We start from the raw sequence: 27,031 nt of genomic DNA on the forward strand, positions 1-27,031 counted from the left end.
GCTGTTCCAAGGCCACAGCCTCGAGAGAGCAAGGTGATGCTGAGACCATCCCAAAGGTCTACATGACTGAGTCCAGTTACAACGTCTAAGAGACTTTGACACTCTGGCTGGTAGGGCAAGGAGAGCTACTCCTCTTGCAGCTGCCCAGGACAAGCCTGTCGTAAGTCCCCTTGTTTACACATCCTACTGGCATTCCCACCAATCTGGAGTAGCCTGCCTCTTTCTTCAGTCTCTTCCTACTCTCCACATATGGGGGCGTTTTTGAACCAACACCATTACCACTTGTCACAAATAGAAAGCAGAAATAAATACGTGCACACAAAAATACCACTAGATTCTAATTAGACACAGTTACCTGGGAGCCTGGCTTTCTCTTTGTTTAAAAAAGGGGGGGGGGATAGATCAGCAAGTATTGGAGAGAGGAGTTCAAGATGTTAGCCCTTCTTCCTGTGATGGGGCTGGCAGTGCAGGGAACAGGAGATCACTGTCTAGGTGAGCGATTCCTGTCCCTCTGCTGCCCCAGCACCTCCACTGCCACCCCTGCTTTCCTCTTATAGAAAGCCTCTGAGATCATTCAGATACGGAACAGACTCTGTGAGGTCCAGTCTCCTGTCCAGGTGGTACGGGGCGGGAAGGGCAGAGCAGGGTCCCCGCCCACCGCAGGCTGACATCAGCCAGGGCCGTAGGGCCTGCTGTTCTGCGAACACAGGGTCTGTGTGATCACCGCTCTAGCCTGACAGAGCTGGTACCAGGACACATTAAATAAATATTTGTAAAGTGATTGATTCCATGAAGGAAGGAGTCAACAAAGAAATTAATGTTTCTAGCTGATGGCCAGCCCTGCCCAATGTGGCCATTCTCCAAGATTTGGGGGAGAGAATCACTGTGTTTCCCTGCCCCCCAGGAACCAGCCGTTTGCACCTTAGAGAAAGCCTTCTCTAACAGGAAAGATGAAATACAGGACAAAACAAAAGTGAGAGAGACAGAGAGAGGGAGAGGCAGAGAGACAAAGATGGAAACAGACACAGGACAAAAAAAAAAAAACACATGGAGGGGAAGGTTTGTGGACTCCACCCCAGCCCAGCCCACAGGGACCACGCCCTCCATCAGGGTGCTTTCTAGTCATCCTCCAGGTGAGGAGGGTGAGCCCAGAACGATCCCAGAGCTGAAAATGCAGAGACCATTTCCAGTATGTGTGCTTTGCTGCAGCCGTTCTGCTGGTCGCTGGTGGAAACAGGACCTCGTAGCAGGTCAGCTGGTGGCTCAGCTGTGCTTTCACACTCACTGCCCAGGGCTCCTCTGCACGCATCACACAGGACACGTGACGCTGACCCACAGGAAACACACCCTGGTGCCCCACCTCTCACCCTCCTCTGTCTCATCCATCCAAGAAAAACAATCAGAATGCAAATGCCCAACAACGTTACAAAGGTGACCTTAACATCGTAACATCAGCCAGCAGCACATACTGTACACCTACTCTGGACCAGGCACTGAGCTTAGCACTGGACACACGCTGCCTCATTTCATCTGCACGCCGCCCCCGCCACCCCACAGCCCTGTAAGGTCAATGTTAATATTACCCCTTGACGTATGAGAACACAGAGCCGCAGAGAAGATGACCTTCCGAGGTCACGCAGCTGGTAAGCAGCAGAGGTAGGATGTGAACTCATGCCTCCTGACTCCAGCACTCAATATACTAACCATGGGACCGTGCAGAGGGGCCATATCACTCTAAGTCAAGAGTCAAAGATGAAAAATCAAGGACCCTTAAAATTACCCTTGAGAATCTCTTAAAACACTCATTAACATACAGTATTGCAGTATATTTCCACAAGTCCACCACAGCAAGCTTCCCCTACAGGGGGACACCAGAGGAACACCAAAGGAGTGGGTGGCTTGCCTTTAGGGTCATTTCATGGCATGTTCACCAGTATCACTGGGATAAAATGAATTCTGTATTTTATCAATTTGATCATTGCTTGATGAAACAAGTTTCTTAACTACAGGACTTGTCAGAGCCTTTAAGGTGTATCTTATGAATTTCCAAGCAATGGACAGAGTATCTTAATAAAATGTCCCACGAGACACTAGTTAAGGAAATGCTGGCTTAGCTGAAAGAGCCCTCAATTAACCAGGTGACCCTGGGCAAACTGCTCGAACTGAGTCACCTGCCCAAAATCACTCTGTTGCTAAAAGGCAGGCCAGGATCTGAATAGAACGAACAAAGAAGTGAGAGAAAGAAAAAAGAAAAAAAAGGAAGGAGTAAGGGAATGTGACAGAACTGCAGTTTCTGAGTAGCTCAAAGCTACCTGCAAAGGCGGGTTTTTCCCTTTATGCTCAATACAAAAAAAGAAAGAGACAGAGGAAAAAAACAACATGACTGTTTCTCCCCCATGCACCATGAGTTCAGTTGCTATCAATTACTGTGGCCTCCTGCATTTATTAATAACCAAGTTATTTCTCTTTCCAACCATAGCCAGGCTGTTGCTGAATTACCATGGTGTGACTTATTTATACGGCGGGTGCATCTGGTGCACATTTCCTTACACAGAGCTCTACAGTCTGGAGGCCTCTGAAGGAGGCCATCTGCAGCGAAGGGGGAAGTTTAAAAGGCTGTAGGTGCTACCAGAAAAGGCAGTACTCCACAAACAGAATGTCCAGGTTCGAATCCCACCTCCACTGCCAAAAGCCGTGTGGTGTTTGGGAAGTCCTCTCACTTCTTTGAGCTTCAGTGTCCTCCCCTGTAAAATGGGGATCTACCTCCACAGAGTTCTCACGGAGCCTCAGTGAGATTATATGTGTGTATCGCTTAGCACGGGACCTGCCTGGTAAGTGTCAGCTCGCAATGCCAATCACACCCTGAAATCTGTGCCCAGGGACACCAGGGAAAGCTCAGTGGCTGGGATCCTAGAAAACACGACTGTCCTAGAAGCCAGAACTTCAAGTCTCTTTCGCTTATGGCTCCTGCCTGTTCCCGCTGCCCCTGAGGTACCATGCAGCCCCACAAACCTGGACAGACTGTTCCACCTGCCTGGCCTTGGAGGAAGTCACCTGTCCATCTGCACAGTTAGCACACCCTGTAAATTGCTGCTGAGTCGCTCATAATCCAACATGAATCACTACCCATGCCCTGACAGCTGAAAAGACAATTCTGAACCACCCCCAATGCTCTGGGGAGCATGAGCAGGTGTTCTGGACAAAGAGGGCTTGCTGGACAAATCAGCAGGGGCAGCGTCCAATTAAATCAAGCAAAATGGGATGCTTCCCTGCAGAGCTTCTCAGAACCTTGAGTATGCCCATGTGCCTCAGGAACTTACAAGACAAGGGGAGCATGGTTAGGGGTCTCCTGGACTAATCGGACCAAGAGGCTGGAGGGGAAAGGCTGGTGTGGCATCTTTGGGGTGCTGGGCAATTGTGGGAAGAACCAGAGGCCGGGCATCCAAAAGCAGTTTCAGCCTGGCTGCGAGACCTCAAACAGGAAATCTCACCTCTCTGAGCCTCAGTTTCCACATCTGTAAAATGGGGTGGCTCCTCTCCCAGTGGGTCATTATAAACATGAAATGAGACACTGAGTGGGAAGCTGCCTGGGAGTGTCCCCAGAGCAGGTGACCCGAGCTGAGAGGCAGAGTCACCAGGGAGACTGCACTCAGAAGGTGTCACTCACCACTCATCACTCAGGGGACCTATAGGAGCAAAGGCTCAAGGTGGCGGGCAGCAGCTGATGAGTAACCTGCATGAGGTCACACAGCTAGTGAGGCAGAAGCCAGAATCACCCAGCCCCGGCTGGCCCCCAGTCTGACACTCTCCACCTTCAAGAATCCCTCACCGAGGCAGGCAGAGCAGGGCTCACTCAACTTACCACACTGCCTCCTCTAAAGCTGTTTCCTGGAGCCCAGGGAAAGCCCAGGAATCGTTGGTGTTTCCCGAGTACTCACCACGTGCCCAGCCTTCTGCTAAACACTTAATCTCATCAGCATAAGAACAGTCTGAGAAGGTGTGATGGCTAATTCCCCACTTACTCGTGATGACACAGACCTTCCAACAGAATGTGGCATGAAGAATGGGGGGAACTTTAAAGACAGAATCCATAGTCCCAGACTGGGCTCCTCTCCCTCCCAAGTCCAGGAACTTAGATGACTTCCTTTACCTCTCTGAGCCTCCACTGATTCACCCACAAAACGGGTATGATCTACTACATAGGGTTACAAGGATTAAATGGAATAACCAGGTAAAGTGCTGAAATCACGGCTGGCAGGGAGCAAGCGGACTCTCAGTAACACAGTGACAGTAATTCCATGATCATCACCATCGTCATTCCTGCTGTCAGCAGTACTACTGCGCTGTCTCCGAAGGGTGAGTCTGCATTTACAGTGCGCCCTCAGTGAGCAAGTGCTGAACGGAGTCTCTGATGAGTAAGGCTAAAAGAAACCCCAGAGAGTGTCTAATCCACCCCACTGGGGAGAGTCCTTCCCTCTCTCTGAGCCTCAGTTTCCTCATCTATAAAATGGGGTGGTGGCACTTACTCCCTGGGGTCACTGAGAGCCAGGGCTCTTAGAATCGTCCCTGGCACCTCATAAGCACTGTGTAACTGTCAGCTGCTACTATTACTTATGGGAAACAGAGGCCAGAAAGAGGGGAGGGTCATTCACAGGGCCACTAAGCAGGAGTGGTCAGCCAGCCTGGAGCCTGGTCCCTCAGGTGTCCCACCCGCAACCCTGCTCTCCACAGTCTGAGGCTGCTGGCAGGGATGCCTTCTAGCATCAGCCACTTCAGGGGTTTGTGGCTTTTTAAAATATAATTGTTTACATCCCACAGCAGCCATTCCAGCTTAATGAATGAATTCAATATGCTCAGAAAATGCAGAAGAGATCCTTGCCTATGGCCCAGAATAGGCCCGGCTGCACCAGCTGTCGGGCAGGGAGCCAAGCCACCAGCTGGGGGCCTGCGGCTGCGGGAAGAAGGCAGGCGGAGGGATGGGGCTCAGGAGGGGACCGGCCTTGGGGATGCTGGGCCTGCTGTAGGGCCACGTGGTAACCCTCTCTCAACCCGAGCCCCGTTTCAATCCCACAGCACCAGTGCCGGGGCCCGAGGTTAGTGCCGGGACCCAAGGTTAGTGCCGTACAGATGGGAACATGGAGGCCCCAGGCCACCACACCTCCAGAGAGCATCCTCCCTGATCTCCTCTCAGTTTGGGAGATTCGGTTCAGGGGTCCCAGGCCCTAGGACCCCTTGGGCGGGGCTGACCACTCTTAACTTTGGGTGTCTCCTGCCTAAAATTTTCTCTTGGCATCTCCAGTGTACCTGTCTGGGTCTCCCTCCCTTCATCAGACTGAAATTTTGCCTTGGAAAGTGAGGATGGTGTCTCAGGGCAGCCGAGGGCCTCCATCCAACAGGCACAGCAGGGAAGACAGGAAAGGAGGAGAGAGGGAGGGAGTAGGGGGAGAGAGAGGGGAGGAGTGAGGGAGGAAGAGATGGATGAAGATGAGGAGGGAGGGGGGAAAGGAGGGGACGAGCAGCAAGAATACCCAGGGGTCCAAAGACAGATTCTAGTCCATGCCCCCACCAGGCTTGCGACGGCACAGAGAGCCAACCTGCATGAACACTCGAAGCGGAATCAGGCCATGTTCACTGAAATGGTCAACCTGAAACACGCCCCTGCTTTGGTCCAGCAGTTCCAAGTCCAGGAAACCACGCCTCCAGAATACTCACTCTGCACAACCTTTACATACAAGGACGTCAGGGTGGCGTTGTTCAGAACACCCCAAAGCAGGAGACAACCTGAATGATCATGGGCTGGAGAATTGCTACAGAGATGGAGGCCCCCTCTCCGGCAGTCCCCTCAGTCAGCGAACAGCACTAGAGGCATCCCTGTGACCCAAGGCACCAAGAGGTCCAGGTCGTACTGAGACATGAAAAAAAACAAAGTGTGTGAAACTGGAGCCAGCGTGAACCTATTTGTGTAAAAACAACAGCCAGCCACCCATCCAACCTCTGTATTTGTCATGCGCACACATGGAGCTCACACTCACTCTTAAAAGGGCTGAAGATGAGGCCTGCAGTTGGGGCCACGGTGACAGAGCCATGTCCACTCTCTGGTTTTGAGATGTGCTACAGCCACATCTGCAGCCATGACTTGGGGAAGGATTCTGGGGACTCGGGCTGCTGTTCTAGCTACTCGTGAGTCTATGATGATTTCAAATCAAAAAGTTTAAGAGGAAAAAAATAGCCAGCCTGTTGGGGCCCTAGAAGCAGCCTGTATCACACGGTCATGGTAGACATACGACATGACACATACTACATCAAGAGTGAACCCCAACGTAAACCGGGGACTTCATTAGTAACTGTGCATTAATACTGGCTCACCAGGCGCAGTAACTGTCACCTTCATACCTTAACAATGGTCACCTTTGAGGTCAGGAGAATCACAGGAGTGGGGAGGGACCTGCATTTGACATTCAACGTTCCTCTGTATTGTTTCCATTTTTTCATAGGAAGACAACTTCACCTGCGCAGTTTTTAAAACAGTAAAAATAGTAAAACGCTTCGCCAAGTGCTGGGATATACGGTTACTGCTCTGCACTGACAGCACCACTGTTACTCCTCCCTCTGGCCTTCTGCACACAGGGGTCTTGCCCCAGCTGGGGAAGCGTCTGGCCACCTCTTCCTATCCCTGGATGGACAGTCCTGGCTGCTGGATGTCTGGGGGTGGGGAGTATCCCAGCAGAAGGCGAGGGGCTGAGCCCATCATTACTGCTATTGTCTCTTCTTCCTGCGGGCCCCTCGGGGTTCCCCAAGCTATGACTCATCCATTCAGGGACTGACACCTTTGTTACAGCAGGCGGGGAGTGGTGGCCGATTGTCAGCCTCCCTCCCTCACCCCATTATGTGGTCCCTCCCGGGTTACAGACAGGCCCAAATGCGTCACGTATTAGGTAGTAGGGTCAGCGACAAGTAGACTGGCAAATTTAGTGAAAGACAAATCAATTAAACCTCCCATCGGCCTTCAGTGCCAAAGGAAAGCTAAGCAACTGGCCATCAAGGCAGGGACCACACATCCTTGTTATTTTGAATTCTGAACATCATTGTCATTTTTATGGGGTAATGAGGGACAGCAGGCAGAGTGATAGTCTCAGACCTTCCAGGGAATGCATACATTGTCTCTTACAGCTACGGGACCAACAGGGATTAGGGAGGATTGAAAACCAGCCCAAGTCAGCTTTGCAAACTCAAGCGTCTCTGGGGAAACACCTGGACGGTGGACAGATTTTTCCATTAATAATAATAATAGCGATAGTAACAAGGATAACAGAGCTCTACATATTCAAGTGAAATAACGTAAGCCTTCCAAGGACCCTAGGAGGTAGGCACTGCCATTATCCAGTTTACAGGCAAGGACACTCAGTCTCAGAGATAAAAGAGAGTCACAGATCACACAGGAGAGCTGGGACCAAATACAGGCCCTCCTGGCCCCAGAGCCCACACTTTAGCCTCGATTCTGAGCTCTACTGCCTTGGTTCTGCTTATCGGATGACCTTCCAGATGAAGCAGCAGACACTGGAGGTTGGAGATGGAGCTGAGAAGGAGCTTAGGAGGGAGGTGGAGGTCCCGGCACCCAGGATGCACCCAAGGACTAGGCCAGGTGGGCGTCCTCGCAGAGGAGAAGGACATCAGCTTTGGAGGCAGACAGTCCCTGATTCTAACGTTGGTGCCACCATGTGATGCTGTTTGACCTTGCCAATGTCACATAACCTCTCTGAGCCTGAGCATCCCGAACTGCGAGGTGGGAACTCTTCTCCACCTGTCAGTGTTGCCGTGAGAATTAAAAGATAGAACACAGGTAAGGGACCCCCCAGCCTCGGGCTGACATGCAGAACAACGAGACTCCCAGAGGACTCTGTTCAGGGAGCTCATCCCTGGGAAGAGGGTCGTGTTGGGTTTTAATCTCACACAGCCCAGAGGCCCCAAGACAGAGAAACTGTTTCTTGCTGCAGAAAGGGCTCCAAGTTCATCCTTGGTTTACTATTCCATGGGAAGAGAGTCTTAGGGGGCATCGAGGATAGGGACCAGGCACTGGGAATAAAAGCAGAGAGCAGAAATCCCCGGACCTTCTTCCCGCCGTCTCAGGAGGGGGCCGGAATGTCCCTGCAAGCTTCGAGAGTCTGAACTTACAACAGCCAGCTCTTATGGTGTGCCTGGTGCTACACTAAACCCTTGACATACAACTCCGTTCATTGGAATGGCAGACCTGTGAAGTCACTACCCTTCTCAACTCCATTTTACAGGTGGGGAAACTGAGCCTCAGAAAGCTTAAGGTCATTGCTCAAGGCCACAGTGGCAACATACGGCCACACCAGTACTTCTCATCCTACATGTTCTCAAACCTTGTCATCAAGGATTGGAGTCCATACCTCTGGGCCCTTAAAGCTTGACACAGAGCATGGCGGTAGTGACACTGCACGATATTTGAGGCCACCTTGCTCTCTGGAAGCCTGCACTGGAGCCCTGAAGCCACCAGGCAACAAAGAAGCCCAAACAGGCCCTGAGACCTGAGACATGGAGAGAGGGAGGTGGCCAGTCAGTCCCAGCCAACTTCAGCCCCACACCATTTCTGCTTCAGCCACCATCTGACCACAGCCCAGATGAGCCCTTCCTAACTGCAGATCCACAGAAGCTTGGGGAAAAAACAAAATGATCATTGTTCAAACCACGGAGTTTGGGGCTAATGTGTTATACAGCACGGTAACCCGACCAGTCACAAAGCTCGCAGACGCTGGAATCCTCACTTCCACTTGAGCCAAGTCTGCAGCACTCCTGACTGCTCTGACCACCACCCTGCACTGGCCCTGGCCCTCAGGACCTTCTGTGAAGCTGTGGAGAGAGTACTGGACTGAGAGTCCAGGACAGGTTCCCAGTTCTGACCTGCCCTTCACAAAGAAGTTTCATCATGTGCCCTTAAGCCAGGAGTCGCATCTCTTGGAGGCTTGAGTACTTCACCCAGCAAATGGGCCCCAGGACTCCCATCTGACCCACCGCAGGGGCCGGCTTGCACACCAATGGACACAGTGGACAACAAAGGCGCTCTGCATAGAGAAGAGAGTTACGGCCTGCTGAGTACCGGCATGTGCCAGGCGGGACGCATCCCTTATCTAACTACCGAATGATGGAGAAGACAGATGGGATTTTACCATTTTATGGACATGGGAGCTGCGGTCCAGAGAGGCAGAATCTCATGCACAGGTTAAACCGCACAGCCAGGAGGTGGAGGAGCCTGGATTCCAGGCCAGCACTGCTCACCAGCAGAGCCCTAAGCTTTCTTTTTCCTCCTCCCCTGCCCCTCTGTCCATTTGTTGCTGTTCAGAACGCAAGGGTGCAGGCTGACTGAGCCATGGGCCACTTTTTGCCAAAGAAAAGAAACATGAGGTTGGAAACATGGTTCCCTGATGGCTCCTGAGGGATGGCCCGGGCCGTGAGTCTTGGTTAATAACAAGCCAAGCGTGATACCAAGTCACCCAGGGTTTTCCGCCTGCCCCGCGGACACAGCCCCCAGAGCACCCTCCCACTGCCTTCCCAAGGGCCCCATCAGGCACAGAGAGCCTGAGAGACAGAAGGGAGGAAGAGACACAGTGCAGAGAGAGGGAGTGACACAGTTTCTTCAAACAAGCCTCTTTATAACTGACCAGCTAAGCCAGGAAGCCCCTGGCCTGTCCACGGCGGGGCCAGGAGCCCGAGCATTACTGGCAGTGTGGCCGTGGGTGACACAGCCCCAGAGAGCTCCCTGTCACCTTTTCTCCCTCTTGTAGATGAGGCCCAGGCGAGCACCGCAGCCTGCCGAGGTCACACGCTGCAAAATCAAAGGCCAGGCTGAGAGCTAAGTCCAGAACTCGCTGACCTCCAGGCGCCTGTGTCCTTCCCCTGCCACATCCTGAGGGGAGGTTTCCTCTCTGCCTCGGAGGCTGTCCAGGGCACTGCGGATGACAGGATGACCCAGAGCCCCACAGGCAGCCAGCCTCCTGGGGTCAAGGACACCCAGTCACAGGGGCTGAAGGGACCAAGAGGCAGCGGGGGAGGGTCATGGCGGCAGCACCCTGCAGAAACTCAGGGGTCAGTGGGGGCCTAATGGGACTTGGGAGGAATAAGATCTAACCCCTCTACAGAGGAGGTGGCTCAGAGGGGCCCCCAGGAGTGTACGGGGGCTGTGTGTGATGTCAGTGTTGAAGGGTCTTCAGGGAGAAGCCAAACTGAGCAGGAACCATGAGTGTTCTGGGACCATGTAGTAACCTGGACCCCATCAGCCTGGAACACCCACAATGTGCTCAGTGGCCCTTTATGGGGCCACTGGGTATGGGGGCTCTTGCACAGGGCTTGGGATTTGGCACCTGTGATGAATGTGTATCTCTGTGGTTCCTGGCACACAGCTCTGAAAACCCATGGACTCTCTGAAGTGATAACAGTGTCTTTTATATGTTAATGAGATGACCAGTGGCTTCAGGACAGGGGCTGGTCACCAGGAAGACCAAGGCGTGATTAGAAGCTGGGAACTTTTAGCCTATACCCTGACCTCCAGGAAGACGGGAGGGGCTGAAGATTGAGTTCATCACCAAGGGCCAATGATTTCATCAGTCATGCCTGTGGAATGAATCCTCTGTAAAACCCCTAAACAACAGGGTTCAGAGAGCTCCTGGGCTGAACACACTGAGGTGCTGAGAGGACTGCTCACCCAGCAAGGGCCTGGCAGCCCCTTCCTCCATCACTTGCCCTGCGCATCTCTTCCATCTGGCTGTTTTGAATTGTATGCTTTATAATAAGCAGATCCTAGTAAGTAAAGATCTTCCTAAGTTGAGTCATTTAGGCAAATCATCAAACCTGAGGAGTGGTTTGTGGGAACCCAACTTCATAGCTGGGCCGTCAGAAGTACAGATGGACCAAAATGGTATCTGAGGTGGTACCATCCTGTGGGATTGAGCCCTTAACCTGCCCTAACTCCAGGGACTGTCAGAACTGGGTTAAACTGGAGGACACCCAGATGGTGTCTGGAGAATCAGAGAGCTGGTTGGTGTAAGGAAAATCTCACATATTTGGTGTCAGAAGCAACATGAGTACAAACAGTTCAAGGTGCCCCAGTGACATCACCATGCCTTGGAGCCTGTGAGGACAGAAGCAGCACGACGTGGGGCTGGGGAGGCAGGAAGTGTGGTCCTGGGGGTCAGCCTCAGCACCTGGGCCCTCTGGCTTTAGCTGTGTGCTCTGGGGGATATGGATGAACCTCTCTGTAAAATGGGCATCTAATAGCTCTCACCCCTCCCAGGCTGTTCTAAGGTTGTGCAGTGATACCATGTCTATAAGCACTCAGCACGGGGCCCAGGAAAACAAGTCAATTCTCCAGCAAAGAATGACCCTAGCAGCCCTCTGCAAAGTCTAGGGCAGCGGGGTGATCCCTGCAGGGAGACCGGCCATGGTTCCAAACCTCACTCTGGAACATACCAGCCGTGTGATGTCAGGTAAACCACATATCTTCTCTTACAAAGCACCCTGCCACCAGCCAAGCCCTGGGCTCCACAGGTTTTGGCATTGACCCATTTAATCCATGTCACAGGACTACAAAGTGGGTACTGTCATTAGCTCCATTTTATGGAAGAGGAAAACTGAGGCTCAGAGAGGCCAAGCCAGGATGCTGACTCTTGCCCACGGCACTTCCTTCCTCTCCAGGTTACTGTATAAATCCAATTAGAGCAAAGGGCACAACAGAGGTACAAGTGCTCTTGAAAACATCAAAGGCTAAACCAACATTAGTGGTGGTTGTTATGGTGTAACAGTTCAAAACCCTGAGTCCAATTATAAGGTCTGAAATCTCCCCACAGGGACTGATACTGGTTTTTAAAAATAAGATCGGTATTTTCAAAATAAGTTAAGGAAGCCAGGCACGCTAGGAGGAGAATATCGTTTTAATGAAAAAAAAAACTGATTAATGGAAATGATTCTTAATATATTTCAAGATGATCTGTTATGACACAAAGCAAAGACATTTATATACAACTTTGAAATTCTTAATAGCTGATTTTAGGGCAACCTATTATGAAATCTTCCAAAGCAGAATATATAGTAAGTAAATCATCAGGCAGGCCTCCCAGGCAGACTGACGGCAGCTCCTCTTAAAGTAATTTATAAGGTGGGTTGGGGGAAGGCAGGGAGAAGTTATTGCCATAATCATGTATTAATAAAATATTTATAAACGTGACTTTTTCTCTTTCATCGTTACAGGCAGCTACAGGTATGGGTCCTGTTCCCACATCAGAGGAGGTCCCCCACATGCCCCAGGTGGAGAAACTCAGGCATCAAACCTCCCTGGTGACGGGTCAATAGGCCAGAGGCTCCTTTAGCCTCGGTTTTGCCACATCAGAGGCAGAGAATGTTCAAGTGTGACCTTGGAGATCAGAAGGCACACCCCCTAAAAACTCATCTTGCACTCTTCCTAGACTTTGCCGAGTCCTGGGGGAAGCAAGCGTATCTGAGTCAAGGACAGCCGAGAGGCACGTGGCTGTGACACCCGGGGAGAGTCACCTAACCCAAGCATAACAACACAATCTACCGAAGCACTGCCTCGAGCAAGCACTGACGACCTGTTCGCCTCCCCTCGCCCTGGCCACCCCATACGTGCCACCTCATCCGTGTCCCTGGCCTGTCACTGCAGGTATCTGTCTGCACCCTATGCTTTCCTGGCTGCAGGAACACGCTCAGCTCAAGCGTGGGGCAGGCTGGAAGGGCAGGAGGTAACGCTCCCCAAAAGCAACCCTCAACTGGGGGAAGCAGGAGGTGGTACAGCAACATTCCAGCTCCCTGGCCCCTTGGGTGATGTGCAACTAGAGGCATGTTCTTCAGGGTATCTCAGAGGTCCCCCCATGAGACTGGCCCCCCACTTCCCAGAGCTGATCCACTCATTATGGTGTCCAGCATCACCTGCCCTCCCTTCCCTGCCTCGCCCTTCGCCCTTCTACTGGCTCCTCCTGATATCCTCTCCCAAGAAAGCTATGTGCTCCCAAATCCACTTTAGGGGAAACTTGCTTAACTCAGCTCTCTCTTCTTTATTCCATTTAATCCTCACAGCAACCCCATTCTCAGCCTGCTGGAAGAGGAGGCCTCTGAGGCTCAGGGAAGTTGGTTTTGAACTAGTATCTGCCTCTCTCAAGAGCCCACACCCTGGAGCTTAGTGCACCCAGACCTTCTGAGCCTCCACTTTCCATTCTGTAAAATAGGTTTGCTTTCTTCCACACATCCTCAACCTATACATGCCTGTGCCCCAACTCTGAACCTTCAACAGCTATTCTGGTCTGAACTGTGCAATTACACCCCCAATCCCAGTGTTTACAAAACTGGCTGATGGTTTCAAACTCAGAAGTCTCATCTCTCCAAATGAGACGATAGGCTCACAAGGAGGGGCCCTATCTTCATAGCTTCTCCTATCCCTCTCCCTCCGCCAGGTCTAGACACAAAGTGGATATAGACCTAACTCAGGGGCCGGGATGTGTTTTGGGCTGAATTACGTACCTTCCAAAATGTGTATGTTGACATGCTAACCCTCTGTACCTCAGACTGTGACTATTTGGTGACTGAGCCTTTAAAGGGTGACTGACGTAAAATGAGCTCACGTGGCTGGGCCCTATTCCCACCTGACTGGTGTTCTCACCCAGAAGAAGAGATCAGGACACAGACAACACACAAGTGGAGGGATGACCATGTGAGGACACAGTAAGAAGGCGGCCGTCTGCAAGCCAGGGAGAGGCCTCCAGAGAAACCAACCCTGCTGGCACCTCATCCTGAGCTTCCAGCCTCCACAACTATGAGAAAACAAATTCCTGTTGTTGAAGCCACCCAGTCTTTGGGAACTTGTTACAACAGCCTTAGGAAACTAATACACCCCCTGAAATCCACACATAAAACCCTTGATGGGCGGGGCGTGCGTGGACCCTGGACTAAGATCTGGCCCAACTCCAGAATTTCACAGCTGACAGAAATGAGACCAGAGAGAGAGGTGACTTGCTCCAGGTCACACAGCAAGCTGGGGATGGAGGTGAATTCCTGACACCCTCACTCTGAACGGCTGGGTCCCAGCAGGATTTTTTTTTTCCAGAACACAACCAAACAGGCAGTTCAGAGGCACAAAGACCCTCAAACGCTGAGATCTTCGATACTGCTCATCGGGGTTCAGTTGACTTCTCCTGCAAAGGGCCATGCAGGCTGTCTCAGCTACTCAATTCTGCCACCATAGCAGGAATGCAGCCACAGACATGTAGGTGAATGAGGGTGGCTGTGTTCCAATAAAACTTTAATTATGGACAGTATAATTTGAATATTGTATAATTTTCACACGTCCCCAAATATTATCCTTATGTAATTTTTTTAATCTAACTGAAACATAAAAGCAATTATTTGTGGGCTGTACGAAAGCAGGCAGCAGGCTCGATGTAGCCCACGAGTGGCTGACCCCTGGGTAGACTAAGCCAGATGCAGAGGTGGGGATTTCTGACTGGGGACTAGAGCTTCGCAGGAAGAGAAATGCTCCCCAGGCTGAGATGGAACTAGTTCTCATAGCCTGGGGTGCATGACTCAGACTGGTCTCAGTGGCCAGGAAGCTGGAGCGAGAGACGCTGCAGTCCCAGGAAGAAGACAGCAGTGGTGCCCAAAAGCCAGGGCATGACCATGCCTCATGGCTGATTTTTGGGAAACCCAAGTGGTGTTTGTTTTATCCATGTCTGCCCAGTTCAGCACGTCCGCCCTTGGCTTGAACCCACTGTGGAACTCCTACCTTGCCTATTTCTGATCAGTAAAACTCCTAGAAATTTCTAAAATCAAATCAGTGGGCCAACACATGTTGTCTCAAATGTATGAAAATCAGAGGATCAGGCCACAAGGCCCACAGGTACTGGAATGGCAGGAACGACATGCCAGCATCTTCCAGAGAAGTCTGCTGCCCCACAGAGGAACAGCCCAGAACGACAGCAGAGTCAACATGCAGTCCCAGAGGACAGACCTCAATGCACACATATGTCCCATCAACAGGTAAATCCCGATTCTCTGTTCTTCCCAAAGGAAGCCACTCTCTACAGGAAAGGTCTGGACAAGGACACAATCACAATACAAGGCACCATAAGCCCCATGAAGGCAGGAGTCACATTGTTCCTGATATTTACTGTCTCCCTGGGACCTTTCCCAGAGCCACGAGAGATGGCAGAAGGGACTTGTTAGGGAAGTGAGGAGCCCTGAATGCCAAGCCAAGGAATTTAACTTGATTAAGCAGACAAGGGAGAGCGTGGGGGAGATTCTCATCAGGGAACGGCACAGTAGGTCTATGTTTTAGAAAGGACCTTGATGGTTACAATAAGGGAGGAGGGAAGGCATTGAGGCTACTACAATCGTCCAAGCCAAAAAAAAAAGAAAAAAAGGACTAGCAAAAACCCAGTCTAAAAAGACAGAGTAAGAACAGACAAGTCAGGACAGAAATTATCCACAGTGCACGGTGAATGACTGCAGAGTTGGGGATGAAGGTGAAACAGATGATTAGAACCACTCGGGGAGACCAACTCGAAGTAGGGACAATCAGCAGACAGTTAAGGTGAGGGAGCCAATGTGGGAGAAGGGCAGCTGGATGAGCTACACACACAGTAGGGAGCATCGCCAAGATGTCTAGATAGAAAACATCACCTTTACTGCGTGGACCCAGTCTTCTCTCACATATTGTAGGGCATCTCCTCTTCCACTAGCTCCATGTAGCTATTTAAATGTATGTTAATTAGAATGTAATGCAATTAAAAATCCTATTCCTCAGTCGCACTAGCTACATGTCAGACGCCCAAAAAACATGTGCAGCTAGTGGCTACTGTCCTGGACAGCACAGACAGAGAACCTCTCCATCATCACAGGAAGTTCTAGTGGACAGCACTGGTCTACAAGGTTCGCTTGAGAAAATCCAGCCCTGCTTCCTTCTCAGCAAGCCTGGCTCAGGCCGCCTCCCAGAGAGCCAGTCCCAGAGATGCAGAAGACGACAGACTGACCTGGTCCCCCTCAGGCACCTGCCAGTGAAGACAGCTGGCAGCCCAGGTGAGCTCGGCGGGAAGGACGTACCTTTGCAGGCCCCCGCCGCACCCAGGTGGTAGATGGCTGCCAGCACTCGCCAAATGGCTCTCTGCTCACTCTTCGAAATGCCCAGCGTCTCCATGGCGCCCTGGAGCTGGGCGAAGGCAGCTGCCGTCCTCTGCTTGCCTTCAGGCTGTAAGCAAAGGGAGAGAGGAATACAACAGGCCATCACCAGGAGGAAATGCGCGCTCCTAACTCAAAGCAGGGCTTGGTCTCAGGGGAGCACATGGTCATTTTATGATCACAGTAAATTACCCACGATTAGGCTGGGGAGTACTGACATACCGAACTCAGACTGCTGGGAAAGTTATAAAAATCATTTCTATCTAAATGTGGAATGTGGTGTGATTTTTACTCAGTCTTGTGTTCATTCAACAGATTTATTAAGGCTCTGCACCGTGCTGGACTCTGGGGAGGCAGAGATGAGTGAAACCCAGAACTTGACTTTGAGGACCTCTCAAGGTGGAAGTGGAAAGAGACATAAAAAGACAATGAAGTGTGAAACCAGCTACGTAGTAGGACGTGGGTGTGCGTGAGGGACTAGGATCTCAGAGGAGGAACTGACTGATTAATCCCACCTAAGAGAGTCAAAGAGCGTGTCGTAGATGATGAGACAAAACTGTGATTGCAGCTGAAGGACAGACAGGCAGAAGTGACCACGTTAATGGAATGAAGGCCTGCCAGGTAGAGGGAACAATGGGAAGAGAGGAGATCTCTGGAGACAACAGGTGGTCAACTAAAAGTGGACAGAGACACAGGTATTTTTGAAGGTGGGGCAGACAGGGAAGGGGAGGGGAGGAGACGAGCATGAGAAGCTGGCTGGTGCCCACAGAGAAAGCTTCAAACACAGTAAAGGGTATAGGCTGAAAACTCCAGCCATGATCAACAAACACACATCCCTATTTACACTCCTGGACCTGTGGCAGACATCATCAATTGATCAAGATTGCACAGCAAACGGATGAGTCCAGATTCTCTTCAGGATGTCACTCCTTGCATCCACCACCAACCAATCTGCCTTGGCAACTGAAACAGGACAGGTCTGCCATCCCCAGGGCAAATGGCAGGTAAATGCCAAAGATTTTTAAGCAGGAGGAAAGAGAAAATGATAGACCAGATGTTCAGGGGCTGCAGGTTGCTTTTTCTTTTTCAGATTTATGATCCTAATTATGTTTGACTGAATACTAAAATCAGTCTGAAACTCCTGCACACACACCATCTGGCCAAGGAGACTCAACCCAGAAGCCTGCCGGTTGAGAGGAAGTGAGCTGGAGGTGACGATTCTTTTGTCAATAATCCTCCAGTAGATAATGAGGAACTGATCTGCACTTGGCCTGTTTACAGGGCCTGGGTGATGAACTGTTAAGCTGTCAAGGCTGGCAGGTCCTTGAATTTAATGGAATCTGATGCTCAGAGAGGGGATGACACTGGCTCAAGGTCACAAAGCAAATTCGTATCAGAACAGGATTACAATGAGGCTTTTCTGACTCCCAGTTCAGGCCACTTGCCCCTTCCACTCAAGCCACTTCTTCTAACTTGGGAAGAAACCTACAAGGATCATCGACCAATTGGGACGACATCAAAACACACAGTGACATTGAGAGATTTGCTGTGGAAACATTTCAATTAATAGCAAAGGTATGTTCCACTGATCCATCATATTTCTGGGCCACCACAGGACCACAAAATCCCTAGCAACCAGGAGCTCAACCTAGCAACCGCAGCTGCTCCTCTGGAGTAAATGGAGGAAAGAAAGGCATCTCACCAACCCGCTCTTGGTTATTTATGAGATCTCAAAGTAGCAGAGAAAGGACACCAAAAGGACAGTGGCAACACATTTATCATGGCTTCCACTGTCAGCCACGAGCATTTGACTTTAAATTACAGGCAGACTCCATCATCTGCCACTTAGCTCATATGAGGAGAATTAGAAAACTTCAACTAAAGCTTATTTTCTTTTCTCTCCTCTCCGCCTCCCCTAGTCTCTGCTGCAACAGAAGACACAGAGGGATGAACGTATATGCTTCTGAGCAAAAACAATTAGGATCAGGAGGATGTTTACAGTTCCCTACACTTCTAAGGAGCCAGACACCTCTGCATAATAATGCCCTGATGAAAGCCAGTCCTTGCCTCAAAATTGCAAAAATAGGAATCAGTCAGATTAGAGGATTAAATAAACTCACAGTGTAAATGTCTACCAACAGGAGGATGGATGAACAGTGGGTGGTCCAGCCAGGGCATAGGGACAGAATACTATTTAGCGATGAAAAAGAACACACCACTGACCATGAGGCCACGTGTATGAATCCCAAAGACCCCATGTGAGTCAGAGGAGCCACATACAAAAGACCATGCACCGTGTGGTTCTGTTTATGTGAGGTTCAAACATAGGCAAAACTACCCTATGGGGAGAGAAGTCAGGATGGTAACTCTGGGGTGGGAGGGATACCTCTGATGGGGTGGGGGCTCGAAGGAGCCTCTGTTGGAATGAAGAAGGTTCTAGGTGTTGATCTGGGGTGGGGTCGCAGGTGTGTTTAAGAATATAATCATCACTGAGCTGTATACTTAAAATTAATGCATTCTGTACACTTGACTGTACATCTTGCCTCAATTAAAAAAAAATTAGTGAAAAAAAGTCGACCTGGAAGATGCCCAGGATTTGTCTGATGCAATCAAAGTCTTAAGGTTAACCAAATGTGGCTGGTAACTTAGCGAAAAAAATAAAATCCAAAATGTTCTCTCTACATGAGAGCCGGCTGTGCATAGAGCACCCTGGAGTCTGACAGCACAGAGAGGCCAGGTTTGCATCTGGAGTCAGACCGATCCTAGCAGCATGACTGCACACATCTCCTGTCCTCGCACTGGAGGCTCAGTTTCCACTTCTGTGAATGGAAGCAGCAGCCAACCCTACTCTTAGGGCCACTGTGAGGATGAAAGCAGTGGACGCTGTAAAGCACCAGCACAACACCCAGCACACAGTGGTGCTCAGTGAATGCGGGGCTTGACCCCCATGCCTTTACCCAGGCCGTCCGGCCTTCCAGGGACACCTTTCCCCACTGCAAGCCAAGTTCACACCCAGCAGTCCCTGGCAAGTGAATCAGGTGCAGCCTGTCCTCGAAGGGCCCCCAGTCCAAGGAGGGGGACAGACACTGACAGCACAGAGCAAGTGCAGGGCCCAGGGGCTCTGGGGAGGGGCAAGGAGCCGACTTCCAGGAAGAAGCAGTGGATGAAGCAAACAGAATGAGCGAGGAGAAGTGGGTGCTGGGAGGCAGAAAAGGTCTCCAAGCAGAAGGGCGTAGGAGCACTAGGGGCGGAGAACCCCGAGGATGGTCGTGCAGGCCTCTCTCACAGAGCCAAGGGCGGGGGGGAGCCATGGTCGACACTGGGAGCTCCTCTCTGGTGGAGAGCAAGGCCCTGGTCCTGGGCCTTCTGCCCCCTGGTTGTAAGCACAAAGCAGGGCCCAGACCCCACGGGCTGAGGGGATGTGAACACGTCCCTCTCCTATAGGGTTGGGAGTTGGGGGGGGGCTCCCCTGTGTTTCTACAACAAACCAACCCAGGAGATTCCCACCCTTCCACCCTCTGGACCTGGAGCCACCTCTGGGAGGAAAATGCTGCACACTGACTCAATTCACTTGCAAAACAAACTGGTGCCTGCACAGGTGGGTGAACGTCCTAGAGACCGTGAGGAGGGCAGGACAAGCGTCCATCCAGAGCCAGGAGTTCCCTTTATCTCAACACTGACTAGTCCATGTCCTGTCTGGGCACTGGAAGTCCACTTAGGGAGGGAGGAGGGAAAGCATTAACTGAGTACCACTGTGTGGTCCTGGGTGCTTTTAACCCTGGAAAGCAGGTACGCCTCTCTCCAATCATCAGAGGAAACAGGCCCCAGAGGGTAAGGCCCTGGCCCAAGGCCACCCAGTCGGGGAGGGGCAGAGTCACTATCAGCAAGATATTCTGAGCCCCCCACCCTCCGAGCACACTGATAAGCTGGCTGTTGCTCTACCCATTCCACGGGTGGAAAAACAGAAGCTGAGAGATGGTGAGTGACCCAAGGGTGCACAGTGGGCCACACCCAGAGCACAAGGTCTTCAGCCAGGGCACAGGCCTGAGATGAGAGCCTGGGACAAACACGAGTGCCAGATTTGGAGCCAGGCCGACCTGGAATGCAGTCCCGCCTCTGCCACTTAAAAGCTGTGCACCCTTAGACAAGTAGCTTCACCACCCTGAGCCTGGTTACTCCTCCTGAGAAATAGATGTGATCATGATCCCCTCCCTCAAAGGGTCCGTAGGAGACCTGAGTAAGAGAAAGCTCCTGGCACAGCCCTGGAGGAGCACGTGATCTCCCACCCTTCTGTTTGCAGCCCATTCCTCCACAGTTGATGCCTGGGTTGTTAAAAAATGGATGTGCCTCGGCCAAATCCTGGCTGGTGACAGCCAGAAGCAAACTTCTGGGTGACCAGGACTATTATTATTACGACCACTGCTGCTGGCACTTTTTCAAAAAAATCAGGGTAGGTTGCAAAAAAATTAACTATAGAGAAGAAGAAAGTTATACGAAAGCTTTGTAATTTCAAATGTGCCCTGGTGCCCTGGCAGAGTTCAAATAAGTTCTATTTAAAAGCTGAAACGTGCAGGGACCAGGAGGGGGACCTGGCAGTCAGTGGGCAGAGGCGGCCACAAAGGGACAGCACCGCCCCGCGGTGGTGGCTCCCCGCTGAACCCCTGCTCCGACGACGGCCCCACACCCCACAGCCTCACCTGTGCTCTACAGCCCCTGCACCTGATTGCTGTCCTCCTGCTGCCACCTTTGCATCAGGGGCTCCGTGTCACAGGAACACTGGCCTCCCTGCACCTGTCTAACTTCACTCTCAGTCCAAGGCCAGCTTGTACTCACTTCCTCCAGGCAACCTTCTCTGATTAAACGTCAACTGTCCAGGCCTGCCCATGCAATACCTGAGACATACTTAAGTCAAAAAAGTATTCGACGTTTTATCAGCAAGTTGAATTTAACCAGGCATCCTATATTTTTTTCCAATTTTACTGAGTTATAATTGACAAATAAAACTGCCTATTTTTAGGTGTACAGTGTGAGGATTTGATATATGCACACATTGTGAAGTGACTACCGCAATGAAATTAACTAATACATCCATCACCTCACATAGTTACCATTTCTTGGTGTGTGGTGAGAACACTTAGGATCTACTCTCCTAGGAAATTTCAAGCATACAACAAGTACAGCATTATTAACAATAGTCACCATGCTGTTTGTTAGATCAGTTACAAGATGAGTAAGTTCTAGGCATCCTTTATTTTTATTTCCTGAATCCAGCAACTTTGGGAGCTTGTGTTTAGCAGCTCTCATCCTTGGGGGGCATTTCCTGACCACCAAATCCCCTTACTGACACTGTAAGTGAACTGCCCAATCCCCGAAAATTAGCCAGGCAGTTATCAAAGAACAATGAGTATTCAGATTTTATTTTTATTCCCAGAGAACAGAGAAAACACCCTATTCACACCTGCCAGGTACCAGGGAGAGAACAAAGAAATACCCTACCACTGCCCACAATCAACTGGTCTAAAAAAACACTCCGCAGAAACACAGGGGAAAAAAAGAAACCACTTCAAACGCCTCCTTGATGTGGAGTCACGCTGTGCCTCCTTCCTGTGGGTAGACTGCGAACAAACAGGTCGGGCTGGAGAGGTGCACAAGGGCCTGGCTTGAGACCCCCTTCCTCCTCAAAACCAAGAAAACAACCAACCACTCTCTTGCTAATTAAAAGGGATACATTCAGCCCAAACTCATTAAAGAAAACCCAGCACTGGGATAGGCTCTCCTCTGCCATCAGGGCAGAAGTCTGGGCTCCGAACGGCTCCCAATCAGGGGAGAAAAGACACAAAAGAAGAACAGACTGCAGGTTCTCCCCAACCAAGCGGGGTGGCCAGATGGTGAAGGTAGGGGAGCCGCATGACTGACCCCACCCTATCCCCTCCATCCACTGTGGAAACACTCTCCTACAGGGGTTCTCAAAGCGGGGTCCCTGGAGCCATAGCTTCAGCATCACCTGGGGACTTATAAGACATGCAGTTTCTCAGGCCTGCCCCAGACCTACTGAATCAGTACCTCTGTGGATAGCACTGAGCAGTGTGTGTGCGCGCGCACGTGCACCTGCCTGTGTGTGACAGCCTTACTGAGGTGTGACTGACAAACAGAAACCACTCACCTTTAACACGCACGTGATAAGCATCATTACTAAAGACAATGGACATCTATCACCCGGGGAGTACCCTTTTATAATCCTTTCTCCCCTCCTCCCGTCCCCACCCAAGCCCCAGGTAACCGCTGACTTGTTCACTGTCACGGCAGATTCGTTTGTGTTTTCTAGAGTTTCACGTACATGGGATCATAGGGTTGCACTCTTTCATTTGAGATTTTTCACTCAGCAGAATTATTTTGGGAACCATTCTGTTCTTGGATATATCAGTAGCGCATTTTTATGACTGAGTCGGGTACTATCTTTATAAATATCCCACAACAAATTCATCTATTTACCTGTTAATAGACATTCGGGTAGTTTCTAGGTTTTGGCTATTACAAATAAAACTGCTAACAAACTTTCATGTGAAAATTTTTGCATGGACGTACACTTCCACTCTCTTGCATAAATATCTAGGAGCAGGCTAGTGTATCATATGGGAGGTGAATGTTTAACTTTTTAAGAGACAGTTTTCCAAAATGATGTACTATTTTACATGCCCACTAGCCACTGCATGAGTTCCAGTTACCCCAAATTCTCACCAGCAGTTGGTATGACCAATCTTTTCATGCATTCTAGTAATTGTGCAGTGGTATTTCACTGTGGTTTTGCTTTGAACTTCTTTAGTGACTAATTATATGCTGACATATTTTCACGTGCTCATCTGCCTTCTATGTGTTCTCCTTGGTGAAGTCTGTGTTGCAATCTTTTGCCCATCTTTTTTGTCAGGTTGTTTTATTTATGAGTTTTGAGAATCATTTATATATCCTGGATTCAAAGACTTCATCAGGTATGTGGTTTGCAAGTATCTTCTTCCAGTTAATAGTGACATTCAAAGAGCAGACATTCTTAATCTCAATAATGGGCAATTCATCAATTTCTTCTTTTACGGACACTGTTTTGGTGTCCTATCTATGAAGCCTTCGCCCAATCCAAAGTTATAGAAATTTTTCTCCTGTTTTCTTCTAGAAGCTTTATGATTTTTAGTTTCACATTTATGTCTAGATCCACTTTTTTGTTAATTTTGTATATGGTGTGAGTTCATAGATTGAAATTCTTTTTTTTTTCCTTTGGATACCTAATTATTCTAGCACTGTTTGTTTCCTAGACATGTATATTTGGGAAGAGGTTTTGGAGCAGAAATGATCCACCCTCCTCTATCTAGTGAGCTACTCATCCTTCAAAAGCCAGGTCAAATGTCCCATTGGCTAGGAAGCCTTCCCCAGCCGAGGCCAGGTAGCTCTTCCAACTGTCCTCTGGTGCCATCTCTGGCATATTCTTATCTCACATGATTGCATTAATTCCCAAGTCTTTTCCTGATAGAGTAAAAATTCAGATGCAGTCCATAATTCCAGCACTTAGCACAGACCTGGCACAGGTGGTGATGGTAGGAGTGGAGGTGGGGGAGTGACTCAGAAAACAATTTTTAAAATACAAAAAAAAAAAAAAAAAAAGAATAAACAAGTGAACAATTCTCTTTTTCTCTTTTTTAAACAACTGAGTAGCACCTCTCCAGGCCCTACTCACAGGCCATATCTTCCAGGAAGCCACCTGACTGCACCTACTTACATTAATCATCAATAATACTTACTAAGAGTATCTCACTGATTTGACTTAATCCAAGCCCAGCATCTAAGTACTTTCTGCACATCATTTTGTTTCATTGTCACAAATCCCTGGGGCAGATACAACTATTATGATTATTTTACCGAAGAGGATACAGATGATTAGAGACGTTGGGTTCCATGCCTGATGTCACATTTCCAAAAAGTGTCAGAGCTCTGGTTTGAACCCAGAGAGCCTGTCGCAGAGGCCTCGCTCTCATCTCTACACATACCACCTCCTGGTTCCCTCTATTTGTACAACTCTCATGTCCCTGACAAGCCCAGGTCCCCGATATTACCAATCTTTGCCAACGATGCACACTGGGGGCAAAAGAGCTAAGTTACACAGAAGACCCCTTCCTTACCCTCTGACCCTCGCCATGGGGACACAGACATCCATGGGAACACACCCAGAAGGACCTCCTTCTTACCTTAGGCCACACACCCATGCCGAAGGAGTTGCTGTCTGCCATTTGGTGCAGGTACAGATCTGTCCTGGAAGCAGAGAAGGGACGAGAAGTTATTAAGGAGGGCCCACATACACCAGTGGCTGTCACACAATGCTTCAAGCAGCCCCAGTGGCTACCCCAGGCCCTGGCCAATATTCCTCACTCATTGCCCTCACTCATCCTTTCCTAAGTGCCAGGAAACCCTGCAAGTCATGGACTATAGCCACAAAGGCAGGTTCTAACTCCAGGTCCTCTAAGGACCAGCTGTGTTAACTTGGGACTGTCAACTTGAACAAGCCCCTTCTGTATGCCAAGATCTAAGATTACTCATGACAGCCCTACCCAATAGGTGCAAATATTAGGCCCATTTTACAAATGACAAAATAGAGGTACAGGGTTAGCATCTTGCCCACACACTTAGCAAACACGGAGCTGAGAGTCAAGCTGAGTTCTTTTGGCACCCAGAGTCCAGAATCCCATGCTGTCCTGCCACCTGCCCCTTCTCCTGGTCTCTGTCTTCACCCCATAAAGTGACATGATGTTTAAGGTCCCTTAAACCAAAAGATCCTTAAAAGAGGTGCCTGCAGGTAGGTAGCCTTACCCTGGAGGCCTCAAAAAAGCAAGCAAAAGGGAAGGTGGAGGCATGTCCTCCTCCAGGCACCCTCTACTCACAAGAGCCCAGCCTATGACCCCCGCAACCACCACGGGGCTCAAATTGGTTCATAGGAAGTAGTGCTCACTCACCAGTTCCCAGTCAGTTTCTCCAGTTCTGGGGCCTTTAGTGCCATCTCCCCAGGTTCTTTGTCTCACACCCCGCAAGGTCCCTTGTCAGAGAGACTGTGAATCCAATCCCAACTCTGCCAGCTAGCAGATAAGGTGGTTCTCTTCTCTGGATGTCCCTCTAACGCATCTGTAAGTGGGCATCCTTCCCCTTGCCTCACAGGATTAACGGAGATCTTATATATAAACTCCCACTGCCGGCTTGGCATAGGATAGGTGCTCTATATTCGTTTTCCTTGCACTTGACCTGGTCTCAACTCCATTAGCTGGAAATTCAACTTGACAAATAATCAAGGAGCATCTACCCAGTGCCAAGTCTTGTGTTAAGTCCTGGGAAGAAGGAAAGGAATAAGGCAGGGCCCTTGATTCAAAGATCTCACAGTCTAGTGAGGAAGAAAGACCCAGTATGGCAGGTGCTGAACCAAAGCACATACCAGGCACCAAAATGGTATCAAGGAGAAACAGAGAGCAGGGATCAGGCAGCACTCCTGTAAAGAAGGGTTTTGGAGCAGGGTTTTGAAGGAGTTTGCCACATGAATGCATAGGAGAAAGGAAGGACATTTGTGGAAGTGAGAATCAGTTTTCTCCTTTGGAAGCTTCACCATGGATTAGACAACAGCCTGGCAGAGGCAGAGAAAGGGAGATGGCCTGGGAGGTCACCAGGGAGCACCCAGAGACACCATAACACCCCACAAGGTCTGGGTTGTTCTAAGAACTTTTTTCCACTCTCCCAGGTCCCTGAAACTCATCTGGGGCAACCCCATGCCATGGTCAGTTTTGTCATAGCTCCTAAGGACATCACAATCACCTCGGTCAGGCCCACTGACACGGAGCCCTCCCCATACAGATCCGATCCTGGCATGAGGCCTGGCATCCTCTGCTGGTAGCAGTCCAGGAGGAGCCTTCAACTCCCCTCTCTCCACCAGGCGATGGCTCTAGGCCCAGAATAGACTCCCACCCAGGGGTACAGAACTGATCACCTACACGTGGGCTCACAAGTGAGAGGGGCATGGCCTCCAGTCTTCTGAGAGATGAGGAAACATGGGTGAATCCCCTCACTGGAGGACATGAAGCTGGAAAGCAGGATTCAAACTTCTACATGCAGAGTCTATGCTCTCCCATGTTACCCCTCAACTATGCACCACACACCATGTCTACCACCTAGACATGTAACTTGGTTTAAATGCCCACAGGGCTGGGACAAGTAGGTACCCATTCTAAGGAAGGGAAAACTGAGGTTCAGAGACGACCACATCAGGCAAAGCCTGTATCTAAACAGATATCCCTCTGACTCCACAGCCAGTCCTTTCTAGCACACACCAGATCAGGACGTGATGGGCTTGCTGGGGCAGGTCTAAACCTCCAGAAGAACAACAACAAACGTGCAAAGCATTTGCTGTGCTCTGGCCCCATTCTAAGCACTGTACACTCCTCACTCTGTAACCATCACAACACTCTGAGGTAGACACACTCATTTCACAGATGGGAAATTAGGCTCAGAGAGGTGAAGTCACCAGCCTGGGGTCACACAGTCGGCAAGTGAAGAGGCCAGCTGTGAATCCCTGCAGTTTGGCCCCAAAGTCAGTGGTCCTAGCCACAATGCTACACCAGTCTACTCCAAGTTCTTCTATATTCCCAAAGGCTTCTCAGAAGGTTCCTTACTTTCAGTTACCTTGCTCTGAAAACCAGAAGTTTCCTGTAATCTTCCCTCTATCTGAAGGGTACAGTTGTTCTCCCAGCCTTACCCAGGAGGCTCAGGACAGGTTGAGCCTGACCTTCAGATAGGGGAGGAAGGCAGACAAATAATG

The 27,031-nt window shown here is 50.2% G+C and overlaps 1 protein-coding gene across 2 annotated transcripts in view; it reads right to left on the bottom strand.

Moving 5' to 3' along the window:
- MYO18B (myosin XVIIIB) overlaps positions 1-27,031 on the bottom strand; it is a 198,572-nt gene that overhangs the window by 159,235 nt on the left and 12,306 nt on the right. For both annotated transcript variants that reach the window (XM_064481117.1, XM_031442942.2), the window contains exons 8-9: positions 24,426-24,489; positions 16,120-16,264 (exon numbers count right to left, since the gene is read on the bottom strand). In XM_064481117.1, coding sequence (XP_064337187.1) covers positions 16,120-16,264; positions 24,426-24,489 — 209 coding nt within the window. The remainder of the gene's footprint in view (positions 1-16,119; positions 16,265-24,425; positions 24,490-27,031) is intronic.

The sequence above is a fragment of the Camelus dromedarius genome, chromosome 31, assembly GCF_036321535.1.
Source record: "Camelus dromedarius isolate mCamDro1 chromosome 31, mCamDro1.pat, whole genome shotgun sequence".
NCBI classification, from domain to species: domain Eukaryota; kingdom Metazoa; phylum Chordata; class Mammalia; order Artiodactyla; family Camelidae; genus Camelus; species Camelus dromedarius.